This window comes from Electrona antarctica (assembly GCF_951216825.1).
Source record: "Electrona antarctica genome assembly, chromosome: 10".
NCBI lineage: Eukaryota > Metazoa > Chordata > Actinopteri > Myctophiformes > Myctophidae > Electrona > Electrona antarctica.
In genome coordinates this window covers 49,310,967-49,337,563 of record NC_136791.1, presented here as the reverse complement: position 1 = coordinate 49,337,563, position 26,597 = coordinate 49,310,967, and the positions used below count along the sequence as shown (strand labels likewise).

The 26,597-nt window shown below is 41.9% G+C and overlaps 1 protein-coding gene across 2 annotated transcripts; it reads left to right on the top strand.

The window, feature by feature from the left end:
* Positions 1-1,949: 1,949 nt before the first annotated feature.
* On the top strand, positions 1,950-25,283 carry cog2 (component of oligomeric golgi complex 2). 2 transcript variants are annotated; one of them, XR_013790913.1, is made up of 19 exons: positions 1,950-2,101; positions 3,585-3,746; positions 5,512-5,577; positions 6,145-6,225; positions 6,345-6,448; positions 7,283-7,391; positions 7,868-8,047; positions 9,763-9,887; positions 10,883-11,009; positions 11,298-11,437; positions 14,360-14,421; positions 15,116-15,267; positions 17,006-17,191; positions 17,939-18,011; positions 18,642-18,784; positions 20,545-20,684; positions 21,794-21,977; positions 23,498-24,546; positions 24,580-25,283. XR_013790913.1 is itself a non-coding variant. In XM_079511705.1 (18 exons), exons 1-18 carry the CDS (start codon positions 2,045-2,047, stop codon positions 23,594-23,596), a joined length of 2,190 nt encoding a protein of 729 aa, XP_079367831.1. In that variant the 5' UTR covers positions 1,950-2,044; the 3' UTR covers positions 23,597-25,283. The 2 variants fall into 2 exon arrangements, 1 of the variants encoding a protein (XP_079367831.1); XM_079511705.1 differs by having other exon boundaries at positions 23,498-25,283.
* The last annotated feature ends 1,314 nt before the right edge of the window (positions 25,284-26,597 follow it).

The window sequence follows — 26,597 nt, the reverse complement described above, 5'->3', positions numbered from 1 at the left end:
ATGAAATAAACAGTAATATAGTGACATCACATTATCAGCCCCTCCCCTAACCCCTCCCCCTTTATCATACAACTACAGCTGTGGGTGCGGCTTCAGTTCAGGTGGATCACCACCCATCAGGCAAACCAGGCATACTTAATGAACTGGTGGGCGTGCCCACATAAAAACAACATTTTAACAAATACTGTACACTTTTTTGAAAAAATTATACCTCCTTATATAACAATAAGACCTGATGATCATGTTTTAGGGTGGAAAAAAATCACGGCACTCCATCTTTAAATGCCATGATAATGAATGGAGAATTTACGTCACTAGAGCGGTGCCTGTGGGGCCTCTACAGCAGTGATGTCAGAACAGGCCAGCTCTATGGAGCATGGGCAGGGGCCCTGTCCAGAGCCCGGGCAGAGGTCTTTTTTTGGCGGTTCTGGACAACCGTGGGTCCGACCCACGGTTGTCGGTGGGGGGAACGGTTCCTGAGTTACGTGGATTACACACACACAGTTAATTTCTATTGATGAAAAGACAAACAAACAAAAGACAATACAAAAAAAGAAAAAACAAAAAAACAAAAACAAGGCTGCATTTTTCATATTACAGGATACATTCATTGAAATCCTCATACATTATTGCTAGGCTGAAAGAAGAGATCCCACTTTTCCCACTTTTTATAGAACTTATCCTCTTGTAGTCTAAGTATGAATGTTAGTTTTTCCATAACATACAGTTCCTCAGTAATGTCCATTACTGAGGAATGGACAGGACCCACCAATGTTCTTTCGTTGGTGGGTCCTGTTGGTACCAGTGTCGGGTGATCGCTTTCTTACTTGTTGCTAAGAGGATCTTGATTAAATATTTATCATGTATTAGAAACTCTTCAGGGATATTTCCCAGCAATAAATCCAGAATATATGAGCGTGGCCCGCCTCCTTATGGCCACACTGTCTCCAGCATGGCTGTTCTGTTTTCAATTGTCTTGACTTAATTTTAGGTTCTTCCAACTGAATTCTCTCCACATTCTTGAGTTGGTAGACGTAATTTGTGTTTTGCACATATTTACCTATTCCTCTGTAGTGATGGTAATCTCCAACTCTTTTTCCCAATTAGTTTTAATGTAGGCCTACTCCAGACACACACAGAGACTTGATGCATTTATAGTTAGATGTGAGCAAATCAGTCGGTTTGTCTGTTGGTATGTCTGTGGAAACCCTTGGCCAATAAGGGACAACACTATTTATATAGTAAATATAAGGTCACATGTCAAAAAGAATGGATACACTTATAGGGCCCTATTTTCGTGCTATACCATATTATTCCTAAACTAGCTTGTTGAACAATTTTAAAATGTTTTCAAAATAGTAAAATAAAAGGCTAAGAAGTTTAGGAATAAGGGGTATATACAGTAGCATGCGAAAATAGGGCTCTTAATATTATTCTCAGCAGAACCATCTATTCAAGTTGAATTCACCTAGTATGTCCTTTCACCTTCCCTCTGTAAGCACACATTAAATGAAACATTTACAATAATATAACACAATTTATATATAGTAAATATAATAATAGTGAGGTCACATGTCAAAAAAGACTGGATACACATATTATATTTTATTTAGAGTAGCCAATTATGTTTTCCCCCCATTTTCTCCACAATTGATTCCTCCCCACACCACGGTGGATTCGAACCCACAACCTCCGGATACAATGTTATTAACAGCAGAACCATGAAGTTTATGTGAACGCGCGTACACTCACACACACACACACACACACACACACACACACACACACACACACACACACACACACACACACACACACACACACACGCACGCACACACACACACACACACACGCACACGCACACGCACACGTTCCATTGGAGACCGGATTTGACGTCAGGCTCTACTTGTCGCTCATTTGATGCTCTTGCCATGTTTGCGGAAGAAGCCCCGCGGCTCCTCCTCTCTGTTGTAGAGCTGTATAGTAGCAGCAGCTAGCTAACAGCTGCTCCGTCTGTTTGACATCTTATTATTACGTATCAAATATGAATCTGCCAAAAGGACCGGATTCTTTGTGCTTCGACAAAGACGTTTTTATGAAGGTGAGATCTAAAAATAAATAAAAGTTAAATTATTCCAGTCAGTAGCAGCAAGCACAAATCAGATATTAGCAAGTGCTAACGTTACGAAGCAGTCCTGTCTGTCGAAATGCCAATAAGTATATGCAGACTACTCTTAAAAAGTCTAGTTAAAATATAGTTAATATCTACAGTTTTTGACACAAATCAGACGTTAGTTGACATGTTAAGTCAGACAGTCAGGCTAGCTGTGCCACTGTGGGTGGTGATGGTGTATCTACCTGCTGTCTTTCTACAGACCTGGTTGGTGGTACAGCACATCAATTGGTTGTCTCTTGTCTTGTGAGAGACACCAGGGTCTTGTATTTCGTAGCCCCTTTCGGGACCCTAGTTTTACCTTCTGTATTTGGGACGTCGGTACCGACGGACTCTTTTCGGGTATTAAATGAATGAATGAACATTAATTGGGGATCCGAGTTCCCAGTCTGTACATCCTGGAACTCTACTGTGGTTGTCTGCTGTCTGTCCAATGTTTCCTCCTGTGTCAGTCAGTCCATGTGTATGGTCCATCCATGTTACATGTACCTGACAAACATGACCAAGACTAGCTTAGCCAGTAGCCACATCTTGCAACACTATTTAAAAAAAATATATATGTTGAATCTAGAGTTGCAACACCAACCATTGACAGCTCATACATCCAACCAGAAAAGTCCTATCTGATTGTATTAAATTATGTTAAACACACCAACATTGCAGCTGTACAGAAAGCTTGAATTATCCTCTTTCTATCTGCATATAGTGTTTGTTTCATAAAAGTCCACTGCAGACATGAGTATGACTTACTTTCTGTTAAGAAATTCTGTGCAGGTGATAATTTTTCGAACTTTTGTAGTTTGGAAGTGCTCGTCTGAAATAACCCAAAGGTCCTTTGTGTATAATATATAATATATGTCTACAGTGGATTTTTATGAAACTTCCGCAATGCAATGTTGGTGAGTTTAACGTTGTTTAATACAATCAGATATGACTTTTCTGTTTGGATGTATGTCAATGTTTGGTGTTGCAACTCTAGATTCAACATAGAATAGATGTATTTAATCAAATCTGACTTTTGCTATCGTATCTACCAGAAAGTGAAAGTCAGACTCGATTAAATACATTTATGATAGCCTTGATCCAAGACTAGACATGGTCCATGTTTGACTTTGACCCAAGGTGTGAGGTTTGCATGCCCTATTAACATGATAATAACCCCCTCACTTAAAGCCTTTAATAATACACTTTGTTGTTTGTCAATGGTGTAAATCTTTGCCAAATATTTGCCTATTTTGGGGAATTGTTGTCTACTTTTGTCTTTTATGATATACCGCAGAATAGGGACCCTACGTCCAAAGTGGTTGGTTAGGTCATACAAGCCAACCTGCCTAGCCTCGGAAACCCAGACGTTAATACCTGCCTAAATTGTGCTGTTGTCCCACTGTCTCTGTATCTCGCTGGCGTCCAGGATGACTTTGACGTTGACCAGTTTGTGGCGGAGTGTCGGAAGCAGGTCCAGCTGGAGGAGATGAGAGAGGACCTGGAGCTCTACTATAAGCTCCTGAAGACAGCCATGGTGGAGCTCATCAACAAGGACTATGCCGACTTTGTCAACCTCTCCACCAACCTGGTAAGTGGTTATTGTGGCCCATTCTGGCAGAGTATTATTATTCAAGTATTTTTATTGAAGTTTGCACATGAGACAGGACAAACAACAGATACGTGACAACAATTACAGAACAGATACAGGACAAAACAACAACACCAGTACGCAACATTCATGTATAAAATATAAGTCTGAAATACAATGTAAAAAATCACACCCATGTGAACTGAGTGGTGTAAGGTCTTATATAGACTGATCAACTGTGGTCTGACGTAATGTCTGACGTAATGAAATCACACCCGTGTGGTAGCAACCATGCTCATTTTTGAGTGGTGTAAACCACTCCTACAACTGGCTTTTGTGTGCATAAAAAAATGACCATGGTTGCTATGTTCAAAATAATTTCTGACGTAATTAAATCACACCCGGGTGAACTGGATGACCGTAGCAACCGTGGTCATTTTCTCTGCACAGAAAAAGCCAGTTGTGAAATCACATCCGGGTGTGATTTCATTACGTCAGATCAGAGCTGATCAGGCTACATAATACCTTACCTTATTTCATTATGTCAGACATTACGTCAGACCACAGCTGATCATGCTATATAAAACCTTACACCACTCAGTTCACACGGGTGTGATTTTTTTGGTACGAACAGACACGTAAACTAACAAATCACACCCGTGTGGTAGCAACCATGCTCATTTTTTGGTACAGACAGACAGACAGACAGACACGTAAACTAACAAAGCCAGTTGTAGGAGTGGTTTACACCACTCAAATACCACAAATTGTACATTAAGGAAATCAACTAACTGAAATAAAATACAAAAAAATACAAAAAATACAAAAAGATCATTCTGGCAGAGTATGAGGCAATTTTAGTCCCAACATACAGGATGCACCATTTGCTCACTACTATACTCAAAACCTTCTACCGATAAAAGAGGGGTAAATATGCATGCCCTTACATTGTTTGTCAAAACTAGCCAGTTCTCTCGCTCCCCTACCTATGCCATAGGTAGGGGAGCGAGAGAACTGGCTAGTACGACGGGAAAACTAGGGATTCCCTTCTCGCGTACCAGTGGCACATGTCTCGCGGACTGGCACCGGTCCGTGTACCGGTGGTTGGGAACCTCTGACCTATGTGGCCAAATGGTAAATGGTGCATTTATATAGCGCCTTTATCCAAGGCGCTTTACATAGATTGTGCATTACATTCACCCATTCACACACACATTCACACACCGATTGCGGCGGAAGCCATGCAAGGTACCAACCAGCACATCGGGAGCAATTTGGGGTTCAGTGTCTTGCCCAAGGACACCTCGACATGTAGACAGGAGGAGCCGGGATTCGAACCGCCGACCCATGGATCATTGGACGACCTGCTCTACCTCCTGAGCCACAGTCGCCTCGCACAGTTTCAACCGAAGAAAGCGATCTCAGCTTGGAATTTAACTTCCTTGTCACATTTCCCATGTGGCCTACATTTTATTTAGACAAAAAACATTACAAAAGTGTATGGTATACTGCATTACACTGAATCGATTGGTTTGATTTATAAATTCCCATTTCATGTCACGGTAAACGTTTTTCCATCACAGCATGTCGCCCGGAGCGAGGCATGTCTTTTCTCTGCAAAACATCAATTAGGAACCAGGCTTTATTTAAACCAGCTTTTCATCTGGACAATTCCTGATAAAGATCTATTGAACCGCTGTGCAGACCTAATACTTCTTCATAGGTAATGCAAAATTCCCCTCCTCCTTCTACGTTGTTTTCTCAGGTCGGGATGGACAAAGTCCTCAACCAGCTGTCGGTACCACTTGGACAGTTACGAGAGGAAGTGCTGGTATGTATTCTGTGTGGGTTTACTGGCCTTTCCTCCTTTGTGCCACAGTGTGTGCACAATACTAGGCATGTAACGATTCACTCAACTCATGATACGATTCGTATCACGATACGATTTTTCACAATATTAAAAAATATATATATTTTAATGAGAAATTACCGTTTTAATTTTATATAATTTATCTTCCCCCCTTTTTATTTAACTACATTGCAAAATAAGTAGCATTACTTTTGACAGTGCAGAAACATAATTGCCTTCCTTGATGAGTATCAACGACCATCATCACCTGGGCACAGACACACACAGCTCCCCTCTACAGTGCTCTACTACTGAAAGTGACTATCATTTCTCTCCAAAAGCACTTGAATATGATGGAATATGACTAAAGCTCACATTTCACATCACACACTAGCCCCCCCTAAAAAAATATATATATATATATATTCTTTTGTGAAAATCGCGATTTTTTTATTTCAATGAATTGATTCATATCGTCGGGATTAATATCGATATATATCGATATACGATATATCGTTATATGCCTACACAATACATCTTCTGTTGCAGAGCCTGCGGACCTGTGTGCATGAGGTGATTCAAGCCATAGACAGCCAGCTGTCTAAACAGGAAGACCTGCACGAGAAGAAGGTTTGGGTCCATAACTCCATATATATTGTCATCATTATATCTTTTTATACCTCTGGTTTAAAGCAAGCAGCTGTTATCAAGTGTTTCACTGTTCATTTTCTCTCTCTTGTCTTCCCAAGGTGTGTGTACTCAGGCTGATCCAGGTGGTGCGGTCAGTGGAGAAGATTGAAAAGATACTGCATTCGCAGAACTCCAAGGAGTCCAACACGCTGGAGATCAGCAGGTAGACGGCTAAGCTGGCTGAACAGTACGGAAGCCTAGGGCCTCACTCACACCTTCGCATCTAGCATACAACATTGTTGGATGCTAGATGTAAACAAAGGGTTTGTTTACATCTTGCCCCAATGCATTTCCAATGGAAGTCACATGGTTTGACAAAACATTTTTGTTGTATGGCTTTCGGCTGTGTTTCGACTGCCCCCCTCCCCCTCATACAACAAAAATGTTGTGTCAAACCATGTGACTTCCATTGGAAATGCATTGCAAGCTTGCATCAGTAAACAAGTCTCATGCATCAGCTATACAACAATCTGTTGTGACCGTGTGAGCCAGGCCTAGGTGATCTTCTAAGTGACCACTGGTCACTTGGAAGATCATCGATGCAGCTGAATATATGGACAATGGAAGAGTCTTGTTCGTTCCCACTGCCAGATACAAAGCTACAAACCACCACCAGTCATTTTGAATGGAAGTCAGCAACGTGATTGTCAAAGCCAGGAATGTGTTGAAATGTTTCCCCTCATCCAGTGCAGAATGTTGACTGCTATTTGTTGTACTGTATATTATGTCGGGTTTGTTTCCTTTTTTGGAGGTTCGGTAGCCAGAAAGACAAATTGGACGTGTGTGTGTGTGTGTGTGTGTGTGTGTGTGTGTGTGTGTGTGTGTGTGTGTGTGTGTGTGTGTGTGTGTGTGTGTGTGTGTGTGTGTGTGTGTGTGTGTGTGTGTGTGTGTGTGTGTGTGTGTGTGTGTGTGTGTGTGTGTGTGTGTGTGTGTGTGTGTGTGTGTGTGTGTGTGTGTGTGTGTGTGTGTGTGTGTGTGTGTGTGTGTGTGTGTGCAGTCCTTTGTTAGCAGGTCAGATCCTGGAGAGGATAGCTACAGAATTTAATCAGCTTCAATTCCATGCTGTACAGAGCAAAGGCATGCCCCTTCTGGACAAAGTCAGACCTGTAAGTGTGTCAATCAATCGCTCAGCCAGTTCACCATCCATCCATCACTCCATCAGTGGATAATGGTTTACATTTAAAAAGTAGCCTCTGCAGTTTCCTACTGATGTATTACTACTGATTGTATACTAAATACATTCCTTGTTGGTCTAACAATAATGACCTCCTGCTTGCTTTTACACTGTGTAAAAGCATATATATTATATGTAATATAATATATATATATATGCACACCACCTTCCTAATACTTCATTCACCCTATTTTAGTGCAGTCCATGCTGCTATCATAATGCTCAAAGTAACTACAGTACATCTCAAAGCGACTACTGTATAAAAATCAATAAGGCCTCAATGCTTACACCTGGATTCACTATACCTGCTTAAAGGAATGGCTAGGCACTAGTAGCATCTTTATGTTTTTCACATTATTGTGCCTTATGGAACCTCAGTCAGTGTTTGATGGTTCTGTCCTGGTCCAGCGCATCGCGGGCATCACCTCCATGCTGCAGTCGTCCCTGGAGGGGCTGCTGATCGAGGGGCTGCAGACGTCCAATGTGGACATTGTGCGTCACTGCCTGAGGACATACGCCACCATAGACAAGACCCGAGATGCGGAGACCTTGGTGGGACAGGTGTTGGTCAAGCCTTACATGGACCAGGTAAATGTTGCATGCATTTTCCTTTTTGTTTAAAGGTATATTCAGTGATTCAAAAAACCATAGGTTTCGTTTTTGGCTAGGTGGCAAAGTCTTCATCCAATCAGGATAGAGAGGGGCCTTCCACCAATCATGATCGAGCGGGGGCGGGCCTTGGTGTGTGTGCTGTTGGCCTGTCGTGTGTCACTCCACTGTAGTGCGTGCATGTGCACGTCTTGTTACCGGGGCGGACCGGGGGTTTTCCAAATCACTGAATGCTCCTTTAAGCAACGTTTGTGCACTTTCTTTGTTTGTTTGGTGATGAATATAATGTAATATTAGAGATGAGGTGGGAAGGCCGAGCGGATAATATTCAATGCAAAATTAGAGCTGGGCTTACTGTTTTTGACATTGCAAGGTACATGCAGTATAAGGTCCCAGGTATGATAAAGGAACGTGTATATTAAGAAAAAAAAAAAAAACTTTAGTGGCTACATAATTTGAAAGGATGCCAACAACACGGAGCCCAGCCAGAACCGTAGTCTACGTTTTCCAGGGTATACAGTATATTCTTTAATCCATGTTTTGATCGGATCGCATCGGTAGCCGCCTCTCGTTAGCATAACAGTCAAAGTGGGACAGTAGCCGCGGCCATTTCGAAGATGCGCGCGCATCCACTTGCACTCTACATGTATGTGCTGCTTTCAAAGGCCTGTATCTCCAAATCGGCGTATTGAATGTCGTTTCTGGTGAAAACAAGGTTTTTCAACGGCTGACAGCAGGCGCTGTGATACTCGCAGTCGGGTTTTTTGAGTGGTGTAAACCACTCCTACGACTGGCTTTGTTAGTTTACGTGTCTGTCTGTCTGTTCGTAAAAAATGAGCATGGTTGCTACGGTCACCCAGTTCACACGGGTGTGATTTCATTACGTCAGACATTATGTCAGACCACAGCTGATCAGGCTATACAAGACCTTACACCACTCAGTTCACACGGGTGTGATTCTTCATCACCGACTGAGAGAACAACAACCGGTCAAGACGCCACACACAGCATTTTGTCATTGTAACATCCGGTTACGGATGGCTCTTCAAAATAAGGGTTGCGCACGATAAAACCTTGGCAATGCGCGATAAATAGATGAATTAATCCTGTAATGGGTTAAGAAGACCATAGAGTTAATTGGTCTTCATCAGGGCTGTCCACTGAGCAGCCTGTGCACTAATGAGCAAGCTGTGTTTCTGTTGTGCTTCTCTGCGTAAGAAATAAAGCAAGAAGCAAAGAACCAAACACTGACTTATATATCATTTGTCTATTTTGAATCAAAATGGTAGGTGCAGGTTCAACGACCTCTCCATTTGTGGAGTCTCATTTCATGTGTTCTTACTTCTTTTCCTTTCTGTTCTGGTATCCGTTAAACTTTAGCTATTGAAAAATAGCAGATCTACAAGCTCATAGCGCGCCACCGAGTGGCGCGCTATGAACTTGTAGGTCTGCTATTTTTGAAAAATCGTTAAAATGTGCCTCAAATCTTTCAGAAAATGACGTCAATTTCGACGTCAGGCCTGAATGGGTTAACTGATATGTGTGTGTCCGTTCATCTGTCCATCCAGCGGACAGTGTGTACCACCTCCAGGTGTCCCAGGTTTTGTGGTCTTGTCTCGTGAGGTGTTGGTCAGATAAGATCTACCTCTCACAGCTCTCCCACCGCTTTTTCCTTTCTGTTCTGGTATTGGTAGGTGATTGTGGAAGACCTGGTGAAGTCCAGCCCTAATGGTCTTCAGCTGATGTATTCCAGACTGCTGGAGTTTGTTCCTCACCACTGTCGACTGCTCAGAGAGGTGACCGGAGGGGCCATATCCAGGTACTGAATGTACTATCATGCAACCAAGCTGTCGTGATCATTGTCTGAAGATGGCCAAAATGTTTTGTACCAAGGCCAGATCTGGAGTGTACACTGTACAATGATAAACCAAATGCCAAATATGAACATATTTGACAAAAATATTCATTGCTCAAGTAGCTCTCGAAGTCTCTATCCTACTTTTAAACCCGCCTCACTTATAAAGTGCCTCCTCTTAGTTGTGTAGACAAGTGCGGTCACGCATACAGCCACCAGGATGTGTCTTGTTCCTCTGAATTTGTTTGCTTCTTTTCCACACAATGTCAGAAACCATTGTTTGTAATGTCGCAAATTGACTTTATTCTCTTAACTGGTTCAGTCCAACCGACGTGCCCACACGTCAAAAGCAATCCAATCTTTACAGAGTAAAAGCGACCATGTCTTCCCGGCACCCCAGAGCTTCTATTTTGAAGGAATCCCGGCGCTGATTGTGTTAAAGAGTGTCATGTTCAAGATGGGTGTATTCTGCCTACTTCTGTGTGGATGTAAAGGTTTTCTGCAGGTATAGAGCCCTCTGAAGCTATATGATTCTGTTGTTGATGTAAAGGTTTTATGCAGGTATAGAGCCCTCTGAAGACCAGCTCAGTGGCCTTGTGGTTAGAGTGTCCGCCCTGAGACTGGGAGGTCGGGGTTCAATCCCCGGCCGGGTCATACCAAAGACTCTTAAAAAATGGGACCCAGTGCCTCCCTGCTTGACACTCAGCATCAAGGGTTGGATTGGGGGTAAGTCCCTGCGACATACTAGCGTCATGTCTAGGGGGTGTACTTGTACATCAAGCTGCCTCACGCTACAGAAACAGGAGATAGGCTCCTGCCCTATGGGCGGCCTCATGGCTTGGCAAGACTACTTAGTGCCCCCTGAAGCTATATGATTCTGTGTGGATGTAAAGGTTTTATGCAGGTATAGAGCCCTCTGAAGCTACATGATTCTGTGTTGATGTCCCCTCTTGCCACAGTGACAAAGCAGACATCGTTCCTGGCTATGATTTCCTGGTCAACTCTGTGTGGCCGGAGATCATTCGAGGGATAGAGGACAGGATGAGTTATCTCTTCAATGCTGGAAACCCCGACATATTCTATGAGGTACTGCCACACTGTATGTGTGTGTGTATTGTGTTTTGTGGTTTTTGCATAATATGTTGTAACTTGTAACCCCATTTGTGTATATGTGTGCGCATACGTACATACGGTATGTCAGCCTAACTATTTGTGTGTGTGTGTGTGTGTGTGTGTGTGTGTGTGTGTGTGTGTGTGTGTGTGTGTGTGTGTGTGTGTGTGTGTGTGTGTGTGTGTGTGTGTGTGTGTGTGTGTGTGTGTGTGTGTGTGTGTGTGTGTGTGTGTGTGTGTGTGTGTGTGTGTGTGTGTGTCCAGCGGTACAATGTGACCATGGAGTTTGTGCGGAGGTACGAGCGCCAGTGCAATTCCCAGGCGAGCGTCAAGAGGCTGAGAGTTCACCCTTCTTATACGAGGTTCCACAACCACTGGAACCTGACTGTCTACTTTCAGCTACGGTGGGCCATTTCACTTTTATGTTTCTATAACACACACTATGCATTATGCACTGCATCCTTGTGATGAACCCAGGAAGAATATCTGCTGCCAGGTGTAACGGCTAATGGGGATCCTAAATAAACTAAACTAAAGTAATCCTAGTTTATACACACAACACACAAACTAGGGATTCACCGAAAGGGAAATTCTTGGCCGAAACCGAATATAGGAAACAGTTGGCCGAAAACCGAATACCCGAATATGATTAATATTATATATCTTTTTTCCTACCATGGCCGTACCTTAACCCATTTAGGCCTGACGTCGAAATTTATAAAATGTCTTCTAAATCCTGACAGTTTTCTGTCAGGATTTGCGCCACATTTTCACGATTTTTCAAAAATAGCAGACCTACAAGCTCGTAGCGCGCCACTCGGTGGCGCGCTATGAGCTTGTAGATCTGCTATTTTTAAATAGCTAAAGTATAATAATGCTTAAAACACCAAAAAGGGTTCCCGCCCAAAATGGATTCAAGCTACCTGATTTATGGCAAAAGAAATGGTTATGGCAAAACTTAAATTAAATAATAATCACTATTATGGGTCCATAAAACATTTATTCAGCTCTTTTGAATGCATTCATTGCATACACTATTCGGTGATATATTTTCTGCCTATTCGGGCCGAAACCGAATAGGCCGAATATTCGGTGCATCACTAAATCACAAACTCATTCCTAGTACAAACACACACCCCAAACAATTCTACTCGCAACAATCAGCCACAAGTGGAAATGTATACGCTATGGACACTACAGGGGAAGACAAATCTACGTACAAGACAGTTGTATATCGGCTTATATAGAACAAGCGCAAATTTTGATGCATGCTGTATGTTGACAATGTTCACGTGCTAGAACTAAAGGACAAAGGCTCACTCAATGAGTATGGGGGAAAAAAAATCTTTTCAGTAGCAGTGAAAACTTGTAAGAGGCAAATACTGAACTATGCCACTAGAGGGTGCCATTGGTTTGACGTGCATGGCTGTTGAGTTTTAGAATGCACAGAGCATCTGGACACTGTCTTTTACTGTTTGCCAACACACACACACACACACACACACACACACACACACACACACACACACACTGATGGACACAGCCCACATGTGCATACACCAATGTGCGTCATGACGAAGGTAAGTACCCTGCATTTCACAATACAAGCACAAACATCCTGCACAGTAAAACACAGTATCTTCCTTCCAACTTGGTTATTGGTACAGATTGTGTTTGAACATTGTGAACATTATGAATAGAACTAGAAAATACATTTCTGTTTGGCTCTTAAGCTTTGTAAACAAAGGTTTCACAGGGAAGATATAACAAACTCAAAAGAATCTGCCTGTTTACTGTAGATTGCTGGTACTACTCAGACAGAACAAATAGCTATGCATTAGTCTAATTCACGTGGCACATTTCGGTTCTCTCTATCGGTTCCCACACGCGGTCACACGCTATTTATTTATTGTCTACCCTTTTAATAGAAGTGCAGGGTCTACAAGCCTACACCGCGTAGCATCAGCGACGCGTTGTGGGCTTGTGGAGACAGAGACGCGCGGTGCAAAGAAGCAACACAATTATTAAAGTTATTATTTTCAATTAATTGGGTTGTCCACTCACAGTTAACAGTCTTTGTATTGAGTTTGTGCTTGAAATGTACTGTAATTCTGCAAACTGTTAATACATATTTCAATCAATCAAAAAAGTGTGAGAGATATCACGGGGGTGGGGGGGGGGGGGGGGGGGAGTGAGAGAGAGAGAAAGAGAAGGAAATCTTCTAAATATATTTTATATATAAAAATATTTTGAAAATATCAGATCTACAAGCTCGGAATGCATCGCACCATGGTGATTGTGAGCTTGTAGATCGGCTATTTTAAAATGGCCAAATTGTGTATAGGGCTGAAGTTGTTAATGTGTGTTTTGTTTACTTTGTTCCACTACATCTCAGAGTCAAATATTGTATTTGTACGCCACTACATTTATTTGCAAACTTTAGTTACTAGTTACTTTGGAGATTTTGATTATTATAAAAAAACATGCATTAACCACTTCCTCAGTATAGTAGACTATTTGAAAATAGCGGATCTACAAGCTCACAATATGTCGTGATGTGCCACATTATGAGCTTGTAGATCTGCTATTTTCAAATAGTCTACTATAACAAAGATATGGGATCCCACTGTAGTATTTAATAACTAAAATCATTCATTAATAGCTGATCGCCAAACTCACGCTTTTTGTGCTTGTAGATCTGATATTACCACTATTTTCCCTCCCATTTTTTAAACTGTTTGAAAATATATGAAGATTCTTATGATGATACAAGAGTTATCTCAATATTTGCGATTAGGCAATTATGTAACAATTGTGACAGGCCTAGATGCAGTGTTCACAACGAGTACAATATTAACCCATTTTGGGCGGGAACCCCTTTTGGTGTTTTAGCTATTGAAAAATAGCAGATCTACAAGCTCATAGCGCGCCACCGAGTGGCGCGCTACGAGCTTGTAGGTCTGCTATTTTTGAAAAATCGAAGAACCACTGACAGAAACATAGCTTTTTCAGAAACCTGTCAGGATGTAGAAGACGTTTTTAGAATCTGATCTCGGGTCAAAATGGGTTAAGCCCCGTCACTGATTGTTATAGAAACATTTTTGTTTAGCTTTCCTGACTTTCATTCTTTCTGTATCGTTTTTACACTCTCCTCTTTTTCTCTTTCTTTCTCCACCTGCTTCTCCCTCTATAAAACCTCTACCCTCACTGCTGCTCCATGTCCTTTTCCTTCTATCCCTCAAACCCCCCTCCCTCTCTCTCTTTCTCTCACATACTCACTCTCTCATTCTCATTCTCTCTCTGGCCGGCTTCCTCCTGTCTTTCAGGTACAAGGAGATAGCTGGGAGTCTAGAGAATGCCATTAGTGATGGACTAGAGGCAGCACAAGGTATAAGCATTTCCAATCTGCATCAATGGTATTCAAACGTTTTCCCTGTGATCCCTCCCGCCAAGAGGGGCTCATGGGGACTCTGCCAAAATATAAGAAAACCATATTAACAGTTTGACTCCATAAAACGCGTTACCCGATATTTAATCAAATATTCTACGCTGCCGAGATTGTTTTATTACCTTTAGAGCATACGCTGAAGTATTTGCAGCTTTCAACGACGAAAATCCTGCGAAAAATGTTATGATCATCAGCACCAGCGGCCATTACAATGCGCTACAGGATCCGCCTCCATGAGGCATTGTAGTCCAAACAAACCCCCCGTCCACTTACATTGAGCTCAATTTCCCAGAAGCCCTAGCAGCCCAGATGATGACTTGATTTCCGGTTTCGTCATCATAACGCGCCGGCCTCGTCATCAGGTCCCGGATAAATCCGCTGTTTCTTTTTAATTATTTTAAAACGGCAAAAATAAACGCATTAAACAAATGTCGGGGATAGCGTTTTACGCGCGGTGGAACACTGGATTAAACAATTAGCGGCCGTCAAACTGTTAATTTATTTTCCGTCTCACCACCCTACCTCATGCAATTCCTTTGTACCCCCATTCACTGTTTGAATACCAATTTAGTCACACACCACCACCACCTGCTTTAACTGATATGTGTGTGTGTCCGTTCATCTGTCCATCCAGCGGACAGTGTGTACCACCTCCAGGTGTCCCAGGTGTTGTGGTCTTGTCTCGTGAGGTGTTGGTCAGATAAGATCTACCTCTCACAGCTGTCCCACCGCTTCTGGAAGCTCACCTTGCAGCTCTACTCGCGATACGCCGTCTTCCTCAATGAGGTAATCTACAACCCTAATGAATATTCTTCATAATATGCACAGCACCCTTTAAGGACCACTTCACCACTTTTCAACCTATCTTCATATAATAGGTCCTCACTAATAATCATGAAAAAATGGCACAATTTGTTTTCTACTCGGTCTGTGTCTCATAGGAGGGCTGTGGGCAGTTCATAAACCGTCTTCCAGTGACATCATCGATGGGGAATACAAGTTAATAAAAACTGCAGGCTTTCTAGTCCTGAAAAGTTGCAATGCGAAAATGGAAGCCATCGTTCTCACGATAATGAAAATCTAAACATTTTTGTAAAAAATAAAATAATCTGCCTAATGATGATGTCACTGGAAGACGGTTTATAAACTGCCCACAGCCCTCCTATGAGACACAGACTGAGTAGAAAAAAATCGTGCCATTTTATCATGAATATTAGTGAGGACCAATTATATGAAGATATATTGAAAAGTGGTGAAGTGGTCCTTTCAGAGTACTGCAGCTCCATGTGCCAACAAGCAGCACCAGGACAGATACAAATGGACAGTTTAACAGTTATTATACAAGAGCAGAACTGATGAATACTATAGAGAGTATGCACATGCATGATTTTCCCATCAGGACACGCCCCCCTCATCTAGACTGAGTGGCAAAACATTGAGCAGCATGGAGTGTTGGAGTTTGGAAGCGCTCGTTGGAAATCACTCAACCGTCCTGCGTACCACCTGTTTCTAAATGTCACAATGCAGGAGGCAACACAATGTTGTGTTATTGAAAACAAGCACTTCCAAACTCTGACACTTAGAAAAATAATCAAATGCAGGGCATTTCCTGACAGAAAGTAGCTCATAACGTTTCTATGGTGGATTTTTGTGAAACAAAAATTTGGCAGATAGAAAGAGGATAATTCAAGCTTTTCGTACAGCTGCAATGTTGGTGAGTTTAACATTGTTTAATGCAATCAGACAGGACTTTTCTGTTTGGATGAATGGGCTGTCGAGGCCAGAAAGTAGTTTTTTGCCACTCAGTGGGCGTTCCCGCATAACTTCCAGATACGATGATGTCGCACGCATACCCTCTATAAGTGGATTGAATGCTTTTAGAGTCACTTAGTACACTACATTCTCAATACAACTCCAATATCAACCAAACAAAAGGGTTTCTCTGTAGGAGAAATTAAATTTACTTAACGAGTTCAGCAAGATCCAGGTTTATTATATTGATATCATACATACACATCTATAAATGTATGGGTTGCTTCTGCAGCAAGTTCTCTCACAGTGACATGGTGGCATTTTAGTTTGTGCTCCTTGGTTAGCTACTGGTTCATCAGATATCAGCCCTTGGGCTTATAACCCTTTTGGTGCATTTATCACTCCCCTCACCCATAGCAAATAAAGGCTAGGATAAATGTGATAATATACAACATTGCCCAAAATGTAAGTTTTCTAAACGGTGCATTTATATAGCGCCTTTTACCCAAGGCGCTTTACATAGATTGTGCATTACATTCACCCATTCACACACACATTCATACACCGATGGTGGCGGAAACCATGCAAGGCACCAACCAGCACATCAGGAGCAACATAGGGGTTCAGTTCAGTGTCTTGCTCAAGAACATTTCGACACTAACTCTGGGGGAGCCCGGGTTCGAACTGGCAACCTTGCGGTTACCATCCAGCCACTCTACCCCTGAGCCACCGCCGCCCCTTGTCTTCATCCTGACCGGCGTTCTTCTGATAGGTGCTGACAAAGACTCCGACCCCTGATGTGCCCAAGGAGCCAATAAGGCCTCTGCCCAGCTCCGCCTCTTCCACCTCCAGCCGAACGTCAATGGACGAGGCCGGCAGCGAAGGCGGAAGTCCCGCCTCCCTCTCTACCAAACAGCTGGTCTACATCGCAGCTGATATCCAAAAGCTGCAGGAGCAGGTCAACACACACACACACACACACACACACACACACACACACACACACACACACACACACACACACACACAATCACTCATTTTACGTGACATCCATGTGTCACTATAAAGTATTTAATGTAAGTAATGTATTCCGGTATTTTGCGAGGGGACGTGTTTTTGGCATGTATTTGTAATTGTAAAAATGAATCCCAGTCTCCACGATGAGAAGCAGGAAGTTCCTGCTCTGATGCCCATCATTAGAGTGCTTTCTTTAATCTAAACTGATCACAAGTGACATAATTCGTTGCTGTCCGGAAAATAACACCTAACTCCTGCCCCCCCCCCCCCCCCCCCCCATAAATCAATGCTATTGAACACCCTTTACGTCTGTGTGTTAAAACAATATTGAACCAATGGAGAGTATTAAAAGGTGCTTCAACGAAAACCTCCTAACTCCATTGGATCCTCAAACAGCCGTTTAGCCATCTTCCCCCCCCCCCATAAATCAGTACTATTGAACACACGTCTGTGTGTTGCTTACAAAAATATTGAACCAATGAAAAGTATTAAAAAGCGCTTCGACAAAAACCTCCTAACTCCACTTAAGCTGGATGGATCTTTTTTCAATTCCTGAAAAATGAACATTTTGGAGTTAGGTGGTTTCTTCCAGACAGCAGAGATATATATTCTATTTCTGTCCCATTCGATAGCAATTTCTTTGTCGATGTATTACCGGCCTGACTGTGTGCCTGTTGCTCTCTGTTAGATCCCAGTGCTGTCAGAGATGATCAGACGGAGGCTAGAGGCCATAAGCTTCAAAAACGTCACCGTCGTGGAAGGTAAGCCAACCCCACACAGTCAGTGTGAAAGTACTATTGGACACAAGTGCACATCACATGGCAAACGTCCCCTGGGCCTCGTAGATTAGTATACAATTTACAATTTAGGCATTTAGCAGACGCTCTTAATCCAGAGCGATTTACATTAAGCAAGAACAAAAAAAGCATGGGAATACATCACATATATAAAATGCATTTATCATGAAACATGCGTAAGCTAAGAACCTAACTAGAACATATCTATATAATGACACTTTACATATAAACTATACATATATACTATACTATGTATTATGTACTATGAAGTGCTATGACTACATACAATGCAATTATTGTGCTGTCTACATGACATGCTATGAGTCTGTTTCAAATGATGTATGCCATTTTATTTTGTTTCTTTGTGCAGAAACATGCAGTGTAATGAATTACTAGACTGGTGCCTGCCGTATGTTTACTAGTGCATTGGATGTACATTTATGTTGTCCTTTTAGGCTACAAGCTCACAACACGACGCTTGAAGATCGGCAATTCTAGCTATTTTTCAACGGATTAATTTATTGCAGATGAATGGAAACGATTGACAGACCTAATGTTTACTCACGCTCTCTCTCTCTCTCTCTCCATGCCCAGACGCTCTGTCAGACTCTAAGGCTTGTCTGTCGGGCAGTATTCCTACTCTTAACGCCAAGATGACCCAGCATCTGACCGAGCGCTGCTGCCGCTTCTTGAAGAGTGCCTCTGAAGTACCACGTCTTTACCGCAGGACCAATAAGGTCAGTGTGTGCACCCCAGCAGTTGTCATTAGAAAGTGGCACAGATGGCCTGGGCCGTGGCTCAGCGGTCCAGGCACCTTGGCCGGTAGTCCAAGTCTGGCAGTGTGCCGTGGGTTCGACTCCCGATCCCGACGGGATGAATACACTTTCTTTGTTTCAACTGCAAGATATTGACAGAATCAACATTTGAGGGAGAGGGAGGGAGAGTAGCGCCCAGGATTACAGCATAGACAATTGTCACCGGGTGAAAAATGGGTCACAAAATGGGGTACAAAATTGTGGGATAAAAAAATCACACCCGTGTGAAGTGAGGGGGGCTCTAATCATCGTACATCATCATCATCAAGAATGGTGGTCCCTTATTGGCCAAGGGTTCCCACCGACATACAGATGCCGATTTGCTCAATGGCATTTAATGTTTGTGTTCAGACAGAATCCACACTATAGCTGTTTATTTATTTAAAAAAAACACAAATCACATTATTGATGGAAAACCCTTATGGAAAGGGTATAGGACAACACTAGGCTGAGTGAATTTGAAGTTTATTCAGCGGATGCTGTGATGTGTACATAGATCCCAGTTATGTGTGGTGGCTCTCTCAACACAGCCAGCTGTTGCTTGACATGGATATCCCTGCATGCAGCGAATTCCTAATGAAGGCTGCCCTGAGATAACTGAGAGTCCAGGGGTGCAACTAATTGATTATACAAAAGAAAAAGATCATTTAACCCTTTTTAGACCCGAGTTAAAAACATTCACTTTGAAAGAATATATATTCAAAGATTTGCGCCTACATTTTTACGATTTTTCAAAAATAGCAGACCTACTGTACAAGCTCGTAGCGCACCACTCGGTGGCGCGCTATGAGCTTGTAGATCTGCTATTTTTCAATAGCTAAATTATAACATAATGTTGTTCCTGCCCAAAATGGGTTAACCGGGCCGATTCTACAAATGCCTTCCAAACCAAGTAGTTCTTTCAAGATCTTTCTAAAATACAAGCTTGCAGTGAAGCTTGTATATCTTTACATTACTATTTTTGAATAGCCAACGCATCAAAATCTAAAATGCTTTCCCGGTTATAATGAGGTAATAAAATCATAGATTAAAATGTATCCCTGTTTCATCTGTACACTACATATTCAAGTTTTCAAATATGGTGCTTTGTATGGTCTCATTATAAGTGAAAAGTTTCAATGAAATATTTGTTTTAATTAGACTATTGACAAACAGAGTTTTTAGATCTGCTGTTTTCACTATTTTTGCAATAAATCAATCATAAAATGGTAAATGGTGCATTTATATAGCGCCTTTATCCAAGGCGCTTTACATAGATTGTGCATTACATTCACACATTCATACACCGATGGCGGCAGAAACCATGCAAGGCACCAACCTGCACATCAGCAGCAATTAGGGGTTCAGTGCCTTGCTCAAGGACACTTCGACACTAACTCTGGGGGAGCCCGGGTTCAAACTGGCAACCTTGCGGTTACCGTCCAGCCACTCTACCCCTGAGCCACCGTCGCCCCTCATTCTTAATCATGTATAAAATACCCCTTAAGTTGATTCATTGATTTCATTCATGCTTCACTTCTACTCCTTTTCGAACAATTTATGTTTAGTTTGTATTGTATTGTTATTATTTTTTTTAAAACATTCATTCATTCAGATATTTTCTCAAATTAAATGCGTAAAAAGTAATCGAAAGAATAACCGATAGTTGCAGCCCTAACTGAGTTTATTTCCTCTCTGAGCAGGAAGAGCCGGTGCGTGCATCGGCGTACATGGACAATGCCTTGCGTCCATTACATCAGTTACTGACGGATGCAACGGGACTGGTCACTCCTTCGACAGCACAGGAATGGCTGCGAGTCACACTGTCGGTCTTCACACAGAGGTGGGCTTGCACACAGTCAACGGCAGCGCACAAAATAGCAAAAACTAAAAACATGCAACATTGCTAAATGGGAACTTAACTCCTATAGCACCATTGCCGAATATTATTGTCAATTGAAGCCTAATTTCGCTTTTGACGCTTAACGCCATTGCCGAAGATTAATGGCAATTGCGCTTTTATAGTGCATTCGATCGATCGAGCCATAATGTTACTTACGTTAGCCGGTTAGCTAGCTCTATTGTTAGCACAGCACTGGATCGTCCATTTTAGATCGTCGTCGCCATAATAATCCATTATATCCGTTTCTTTCAATCGCCTGTATCTCCTATTCCTTGTCCCAGATGGCATTTTGGTCAAAACAGCGTTTCTTTGACGGCACAGAGCCGGCGATGTGGAGCTCTCCGGTGCACCGGCATAGATCGATCATGTAAACAAGGCCTGTCTCGGCTCCGTCGAGCGTCCTAGGATAAGCTACTTCCGGTAGACTTGAACTGTGGCTTTTCAAAATAAGAGCTCAAATTAAAAAAATGCTGGTGTGAATTAGATCCTAATTGTTCAATAAATACTAGCGGAGTAAGAGTTAAGCTGGCATTGTTGATAATCACCTGAGTTGAGTAAAACTGTTGTCCCTTAGTAGTGTGAGGGCGCATACATACATGAATAGCCTGAAAGAACGCTCTCTTTTCTTGGCATAGAGGAGCAGATCAAACTAGCGCTGGAAACGGACACCAGCTCCCTATTGGTTCACCAACCTATGTGGCCGCCTCCAGCCTGGGCGTTGTCCCAGGCTTTTTTTTTTTTTTTTTTAACAAAACGCCAGCGGTCCCCGAGGCTAATACATGAATGACCTTTGGTGTACCTGTGATCTTTCGAGACTCTGAGACCATTAACGTGAAAGAAGACATCCTTACCTTTTAGATAGCAAGAATTAGGCACACAAGTCCAGCCCAGAAACATTCCCCAGTTTAGCATTACAACGTTTTCTTTGTGCCTATTATAAAATGCTCGATTATATTCCTTTTGTAATGTAAAGAGAAGTGCGCAACCAGTGTTTTTGAGTGTCTGTACACTCATGTTTCCTGCCCGGCATGCCCTTGCTGTCCGTGTAGGTACTATGAGACCATCTCGGACGTCCTGAGCTCAGTAAGGAAGATGGAGGAGAGCCTGAAGCGACTGAAGCAGGCCAGGAAGGGCGCAGTCACGGCCTCCACGGCGGGAACTAACGGAGGACTCACAGATGACAGCAAGATCCGCCTGCAGCTGGCACTGGATGTGGAATATCTGGGAGAGCAGGTAGTGCAGTGCACACACATTACATACACACTACAACCATGCATAATATATATGCTTGCATGTAGGAACGAGCACACACACAGTCACACACACACACACACACACCGGTATGGGGGTCCACAGCCACATCATCATACTACAAGTAAGACGCGTAAACGCGGGAAGCGAACGAAGCTGTTGTGGCAGTCTGACACACACACACACACACACACACACACACACACACACACACACACACACACACACACACACACACACATCCATTTGCAAACAGGCATAAACAGCCCATAATCATCCAGAGTTCTGGCTCTCCAGACGTTTGACTGGTGTCATTGGGCATTGTTTGGAAAACATGACTTGAAACTAACTAGTTAGTTTACGAAGTTACTTTTTTCTACCGTACTCTTTGAGTTACCAACTTGGAAGAACCAATGCTTATGAAATATGCCTTTTGGTGAATTGTTTACTCCAATCTCAGTGGTAATTGAACACTGTAGTGTAAACAACTGTTACCTAAATAAATGATGAATGACAAGATATCTTTCACTTATTGAACTAACCAAAAATGAGACTGACCAATTATGTTTTGCCCCTCTAAATGTACACAAGTCATCATGTGGAAGTCTCCGATAAATGACTGGCATCAAACTCCGACAGCCATGTCAAGTAAAAGAAAAATGTGTTTGTGCCAATATAGATAAAAAATGGTTTCGGTAGAAACCTGATTCATATTAGTTGTTTATTAATGACTAGTCCTTACCCGTTGTGAGATATTGTCCCCCCGTGCGTTTTTGCATTTTGAATTCACTAATAAATTAATTATTCATTTATAATTTGTTAAATTGGAAAAAGGGCTTTGTTAAGACCTCAATATTATTATGGTCAATGCCTGTGTGAAAAGTGGGAGCGATTGGTGCAGGCAGTGAGGAGATACGGCGGTGTTTCTGACACAGACACACAGACACACATTCAGACATTGACTGAATTATAGTATGATGATGATGATGATGATAATGTAACATCACAAATGGTAGAAAGTAAATGCAAAAATTATATAGAACAGAAACTTTATAAAATGATACACATTGGGGAAATCTAGCCATACAATTCCAAGATCATTTAGATTCAGGCTATCTTAAAATAATAATTCTTAAACCCAATTAGTTTGGTACGACTTGACATTTGGTACCAATCAGACACTTCAGTCACTGACACTTAAAGGGGAAACCACCCATTTTAAACATTTTACTATGTCATTAATACACCTTAGAGCTGTTGTGTGGAAATAATAAAAAAGTCCCCCCATTCTGTGTTTCCTAGAACTGTAATTATGAAAAAACCTCTAGTTCTAGGAAACACAGAATGGGTGGACTTTTTTATTATTTCCACACAACAGCTCTAAGGTATATTAATGACATAGTAAAATGTTGAAAATGAGTGGAATGCCCCTTTAAGTGTTGCGTTTCTTGATCATTCTTGATGATTCTCTCTCTTAAACGTCGCTGTCATCTGTGCCTCAGATCCAGAAGATGGGTCTCCAGCCAAATGACATCACAATGTTCTCCACCCTGACGGAGCTGGTGCAGGAGGCTCGGGAGTTGGCCGAACACAACCCGTAGAATGCTGCGTGGCTTGTCGGAACCAAAAACCCCGTCTACACACCGAGCTCAGTTCTGCAAAGTGCAAACAACTACATCCGTCGTCTCGTGTTTGAAAACTTGGGGCCAAACACGCAGTGTATTTGGTAAATACACGTTGTATTTGGTTCGACATCTGGTTAGGACGGTGCACCGACTTCCCATTAAATAATAAAATGAAGGCCTGGGCCGTGGCTCAGCGGTCCAGGCACCTTGGCTGGTAATCCAGTCTGGCAGTGTGCCGCGGGTTCGACTCCCGATCCCGACGGCCTTTACTGCATGTCACCCCCCATCTCTCTCCCCATTTCCTGTCAGCCTACTGTCTGTCCCTCCATGAAAAAATTAAAATAAAGGCGAAAGTCACAAAAAAAAACATTTAAAAAATAATTAATAAAATGAAAACGCAGTGAGCCTCACTTGGTTGCTTTGCATAAAGTTGAGTTTTTAAGACCAGAAGCCTTCTGCAATATATCAAAAGCCAATACTCATTTCTACTGTAGGCCTTATCTCCTTCTGTTTCCAACATGCTCTGAAACAGTTGTTCCATGAATGCTAGAGGATAAAGTCAGAGAAAGTATTTCTATAAACAAGGCCCAGGCCAATAGAAAGTTAGTGGAAACCTGTGAAGTCTCTCTCACCCAACCTGCTTCTTTTTCTCTTTTATTTTGTTGGTGTAAGTTATATTCTTTGTCATACAGTGGTGTCACGCAAAAATAGCTGATCTACAAGCTCACAACAAGTTGCATTGTGACATTGCTTGTTGTAGATCTGCTATTTTTGTGACACAAATAATCTCATGATTTGTTGTTTCACTACAATGTATTATTCTGTATAATTTATTAAATCAACGAGTATAACTGTTGCATCGATACTACCAAGCCCTGCCAGTATAGCACTGGGTGGAGAGATATGATATGATGATGTACTTCATTGTCAGTTCACACTGACATTTGTAGGAGATATAGGAGTTTTTTTATTTGGGAGATTTGAATAATCATTGGTGCAGGTTTTGTTGTTTAAACTAAACGATTAATGCAGGGCATATTTGTTGACGCTGGTACCGTTTATTTTTAACCCATTTTGACCTGAGATCAGATTCTATAAATGTCTTCTACATCCTGACAGTTTTCTGAAAAAGCTATGTTTCTATGTCAGTCGTTCTTTGATTTTTCAAAAATAGCAGACCTACAAGCTCATAGCGCGCCACTCGGTGGCGCGCTATGAGCTTGTAGATCTGCTATTTAACATAATGCTAACACCAAAAGGGGTTCACGCCCAAAATGGGTTAAACTAAACGATTAATGCAGGGCATATTTGTTGGCGCTGGTACCGTTTTATTTTTAAGGGGAGCAAAGCTTGTTGAGGTTATAGTAAGCTAACAGATGGTGGCTTTTCAGAAAATGGCTAATGATGCTTTTGGGTATTTCCTCCTATGCACTATTCAGTGGAGATCATGCAAACATCTCCAGTCCATCTCTAATACATTTTTTCTAAAGAAATAATTTCCAAAATCTGTTATTCTGCAAAACCAACCACATTTGTCTGTTATCTGGTGAAGGATGTATTGTAAATAAAGTAGATAACTAGTGTGAATTATGTACATTTCTCATATCTATATTATGGTATTAACTTGGACTTCATTGGTAATAAAATAAAACTTTGAATACAATATTTGCTTGTTTGTTATTGAGGTCATATGAGGGGTCAGTGGTGTCACCTTGTGTAACAAACAAACGTACATTGTGCTCAACTCCTCAGGCTTCAAGTATTTGCATACAGTGTAATAATAATTGTAAATAGTGCATAACATCTTTCATAGGTTGCATAGGTCTGCAAGCCACTAGAGTCACAAATGTTACCATGCTATATTGAAATATAGTGCATTTTGGGCGGGAACCCCTTTTGGTGTTAGCATTATGTTATGCTTTAGCTATTGAAAAATAGCAGATCTACAGCTCGTAGCGCGCCACCGAGTGGTGCGCTACGAGCTTGTAGGTCTGCTATTTTTGAAAAATCGAAGAACCACTGACACAGAAACATAGCTTTTTCAGAAAACTGTCAGGATGTAGAAGAAATTTTTAGGTAAAAATGGCCTAGACAGTTTGACACCGGCCCTCTGACTCCCTGACCTGCTGTTAATGGATCAGGGTCAATAAAAATCAAGGCTTTTGCACACCTACAGGTGCGTAGGAGAGGGTAGAGTGCCCGACAATGAAAAAGAACAAACACCTGCACACTGTCTTCAAATGCAGTAAAAAAAAAACTTAATAGGGAAACATAGCAACGTTTCGGCGTATGCGGCCTTCATCAGGCTATCTTTATGATAAAGAAATAAAGATTATACAGCTAGCCTGATGAAGGCCGCATAGGAGTTTTCAACAATGTCTGACAGTGATTTAGATATACTTTGCCAATAGGGTGCAGGGTAATATTAAACACATTCAAATATCGTAATTTTCTCTGTTGTACATTACTGTAACTATTGGGCACTGTGATTGATGCCGTATGGCCAATTAAATAATAATTTGAGTTATTTGACGCAGGTGTCATGATGTGATGTGAAAATTGCAACTGGCTGAGTTGTGAAAAATGGTTTTAGAAAATGTAACACAGCTCATGAAATACTGCAAGACACTGACATTCTGCGATACTGTACTGTAGTTTCAGGTCCAATAGGCACTAAGTATTAAAGGAGAATTCCATACTAACTTTCTTTGTAGTTATGTCCCCACCAAAGAGGTCCAGGTGTTATTTTGTGCAAAAGCTCCTTATTGGCTATTTCCCCTACCATAAGCCCTAAATGAATTGCATTGAATTGAATGGGAATTGAAAGGGGCTATGGCGTGTTGTGCTAATTCGCTTATTTCCATCGCTCAAACGTATTATTTTTTTGTATATATCCTCTCTTCATAATGTAAATAATATCCCAAGCGGCACACTTTACTACTTATATCGATGGAAATAAGCGAATTAGCACAACACC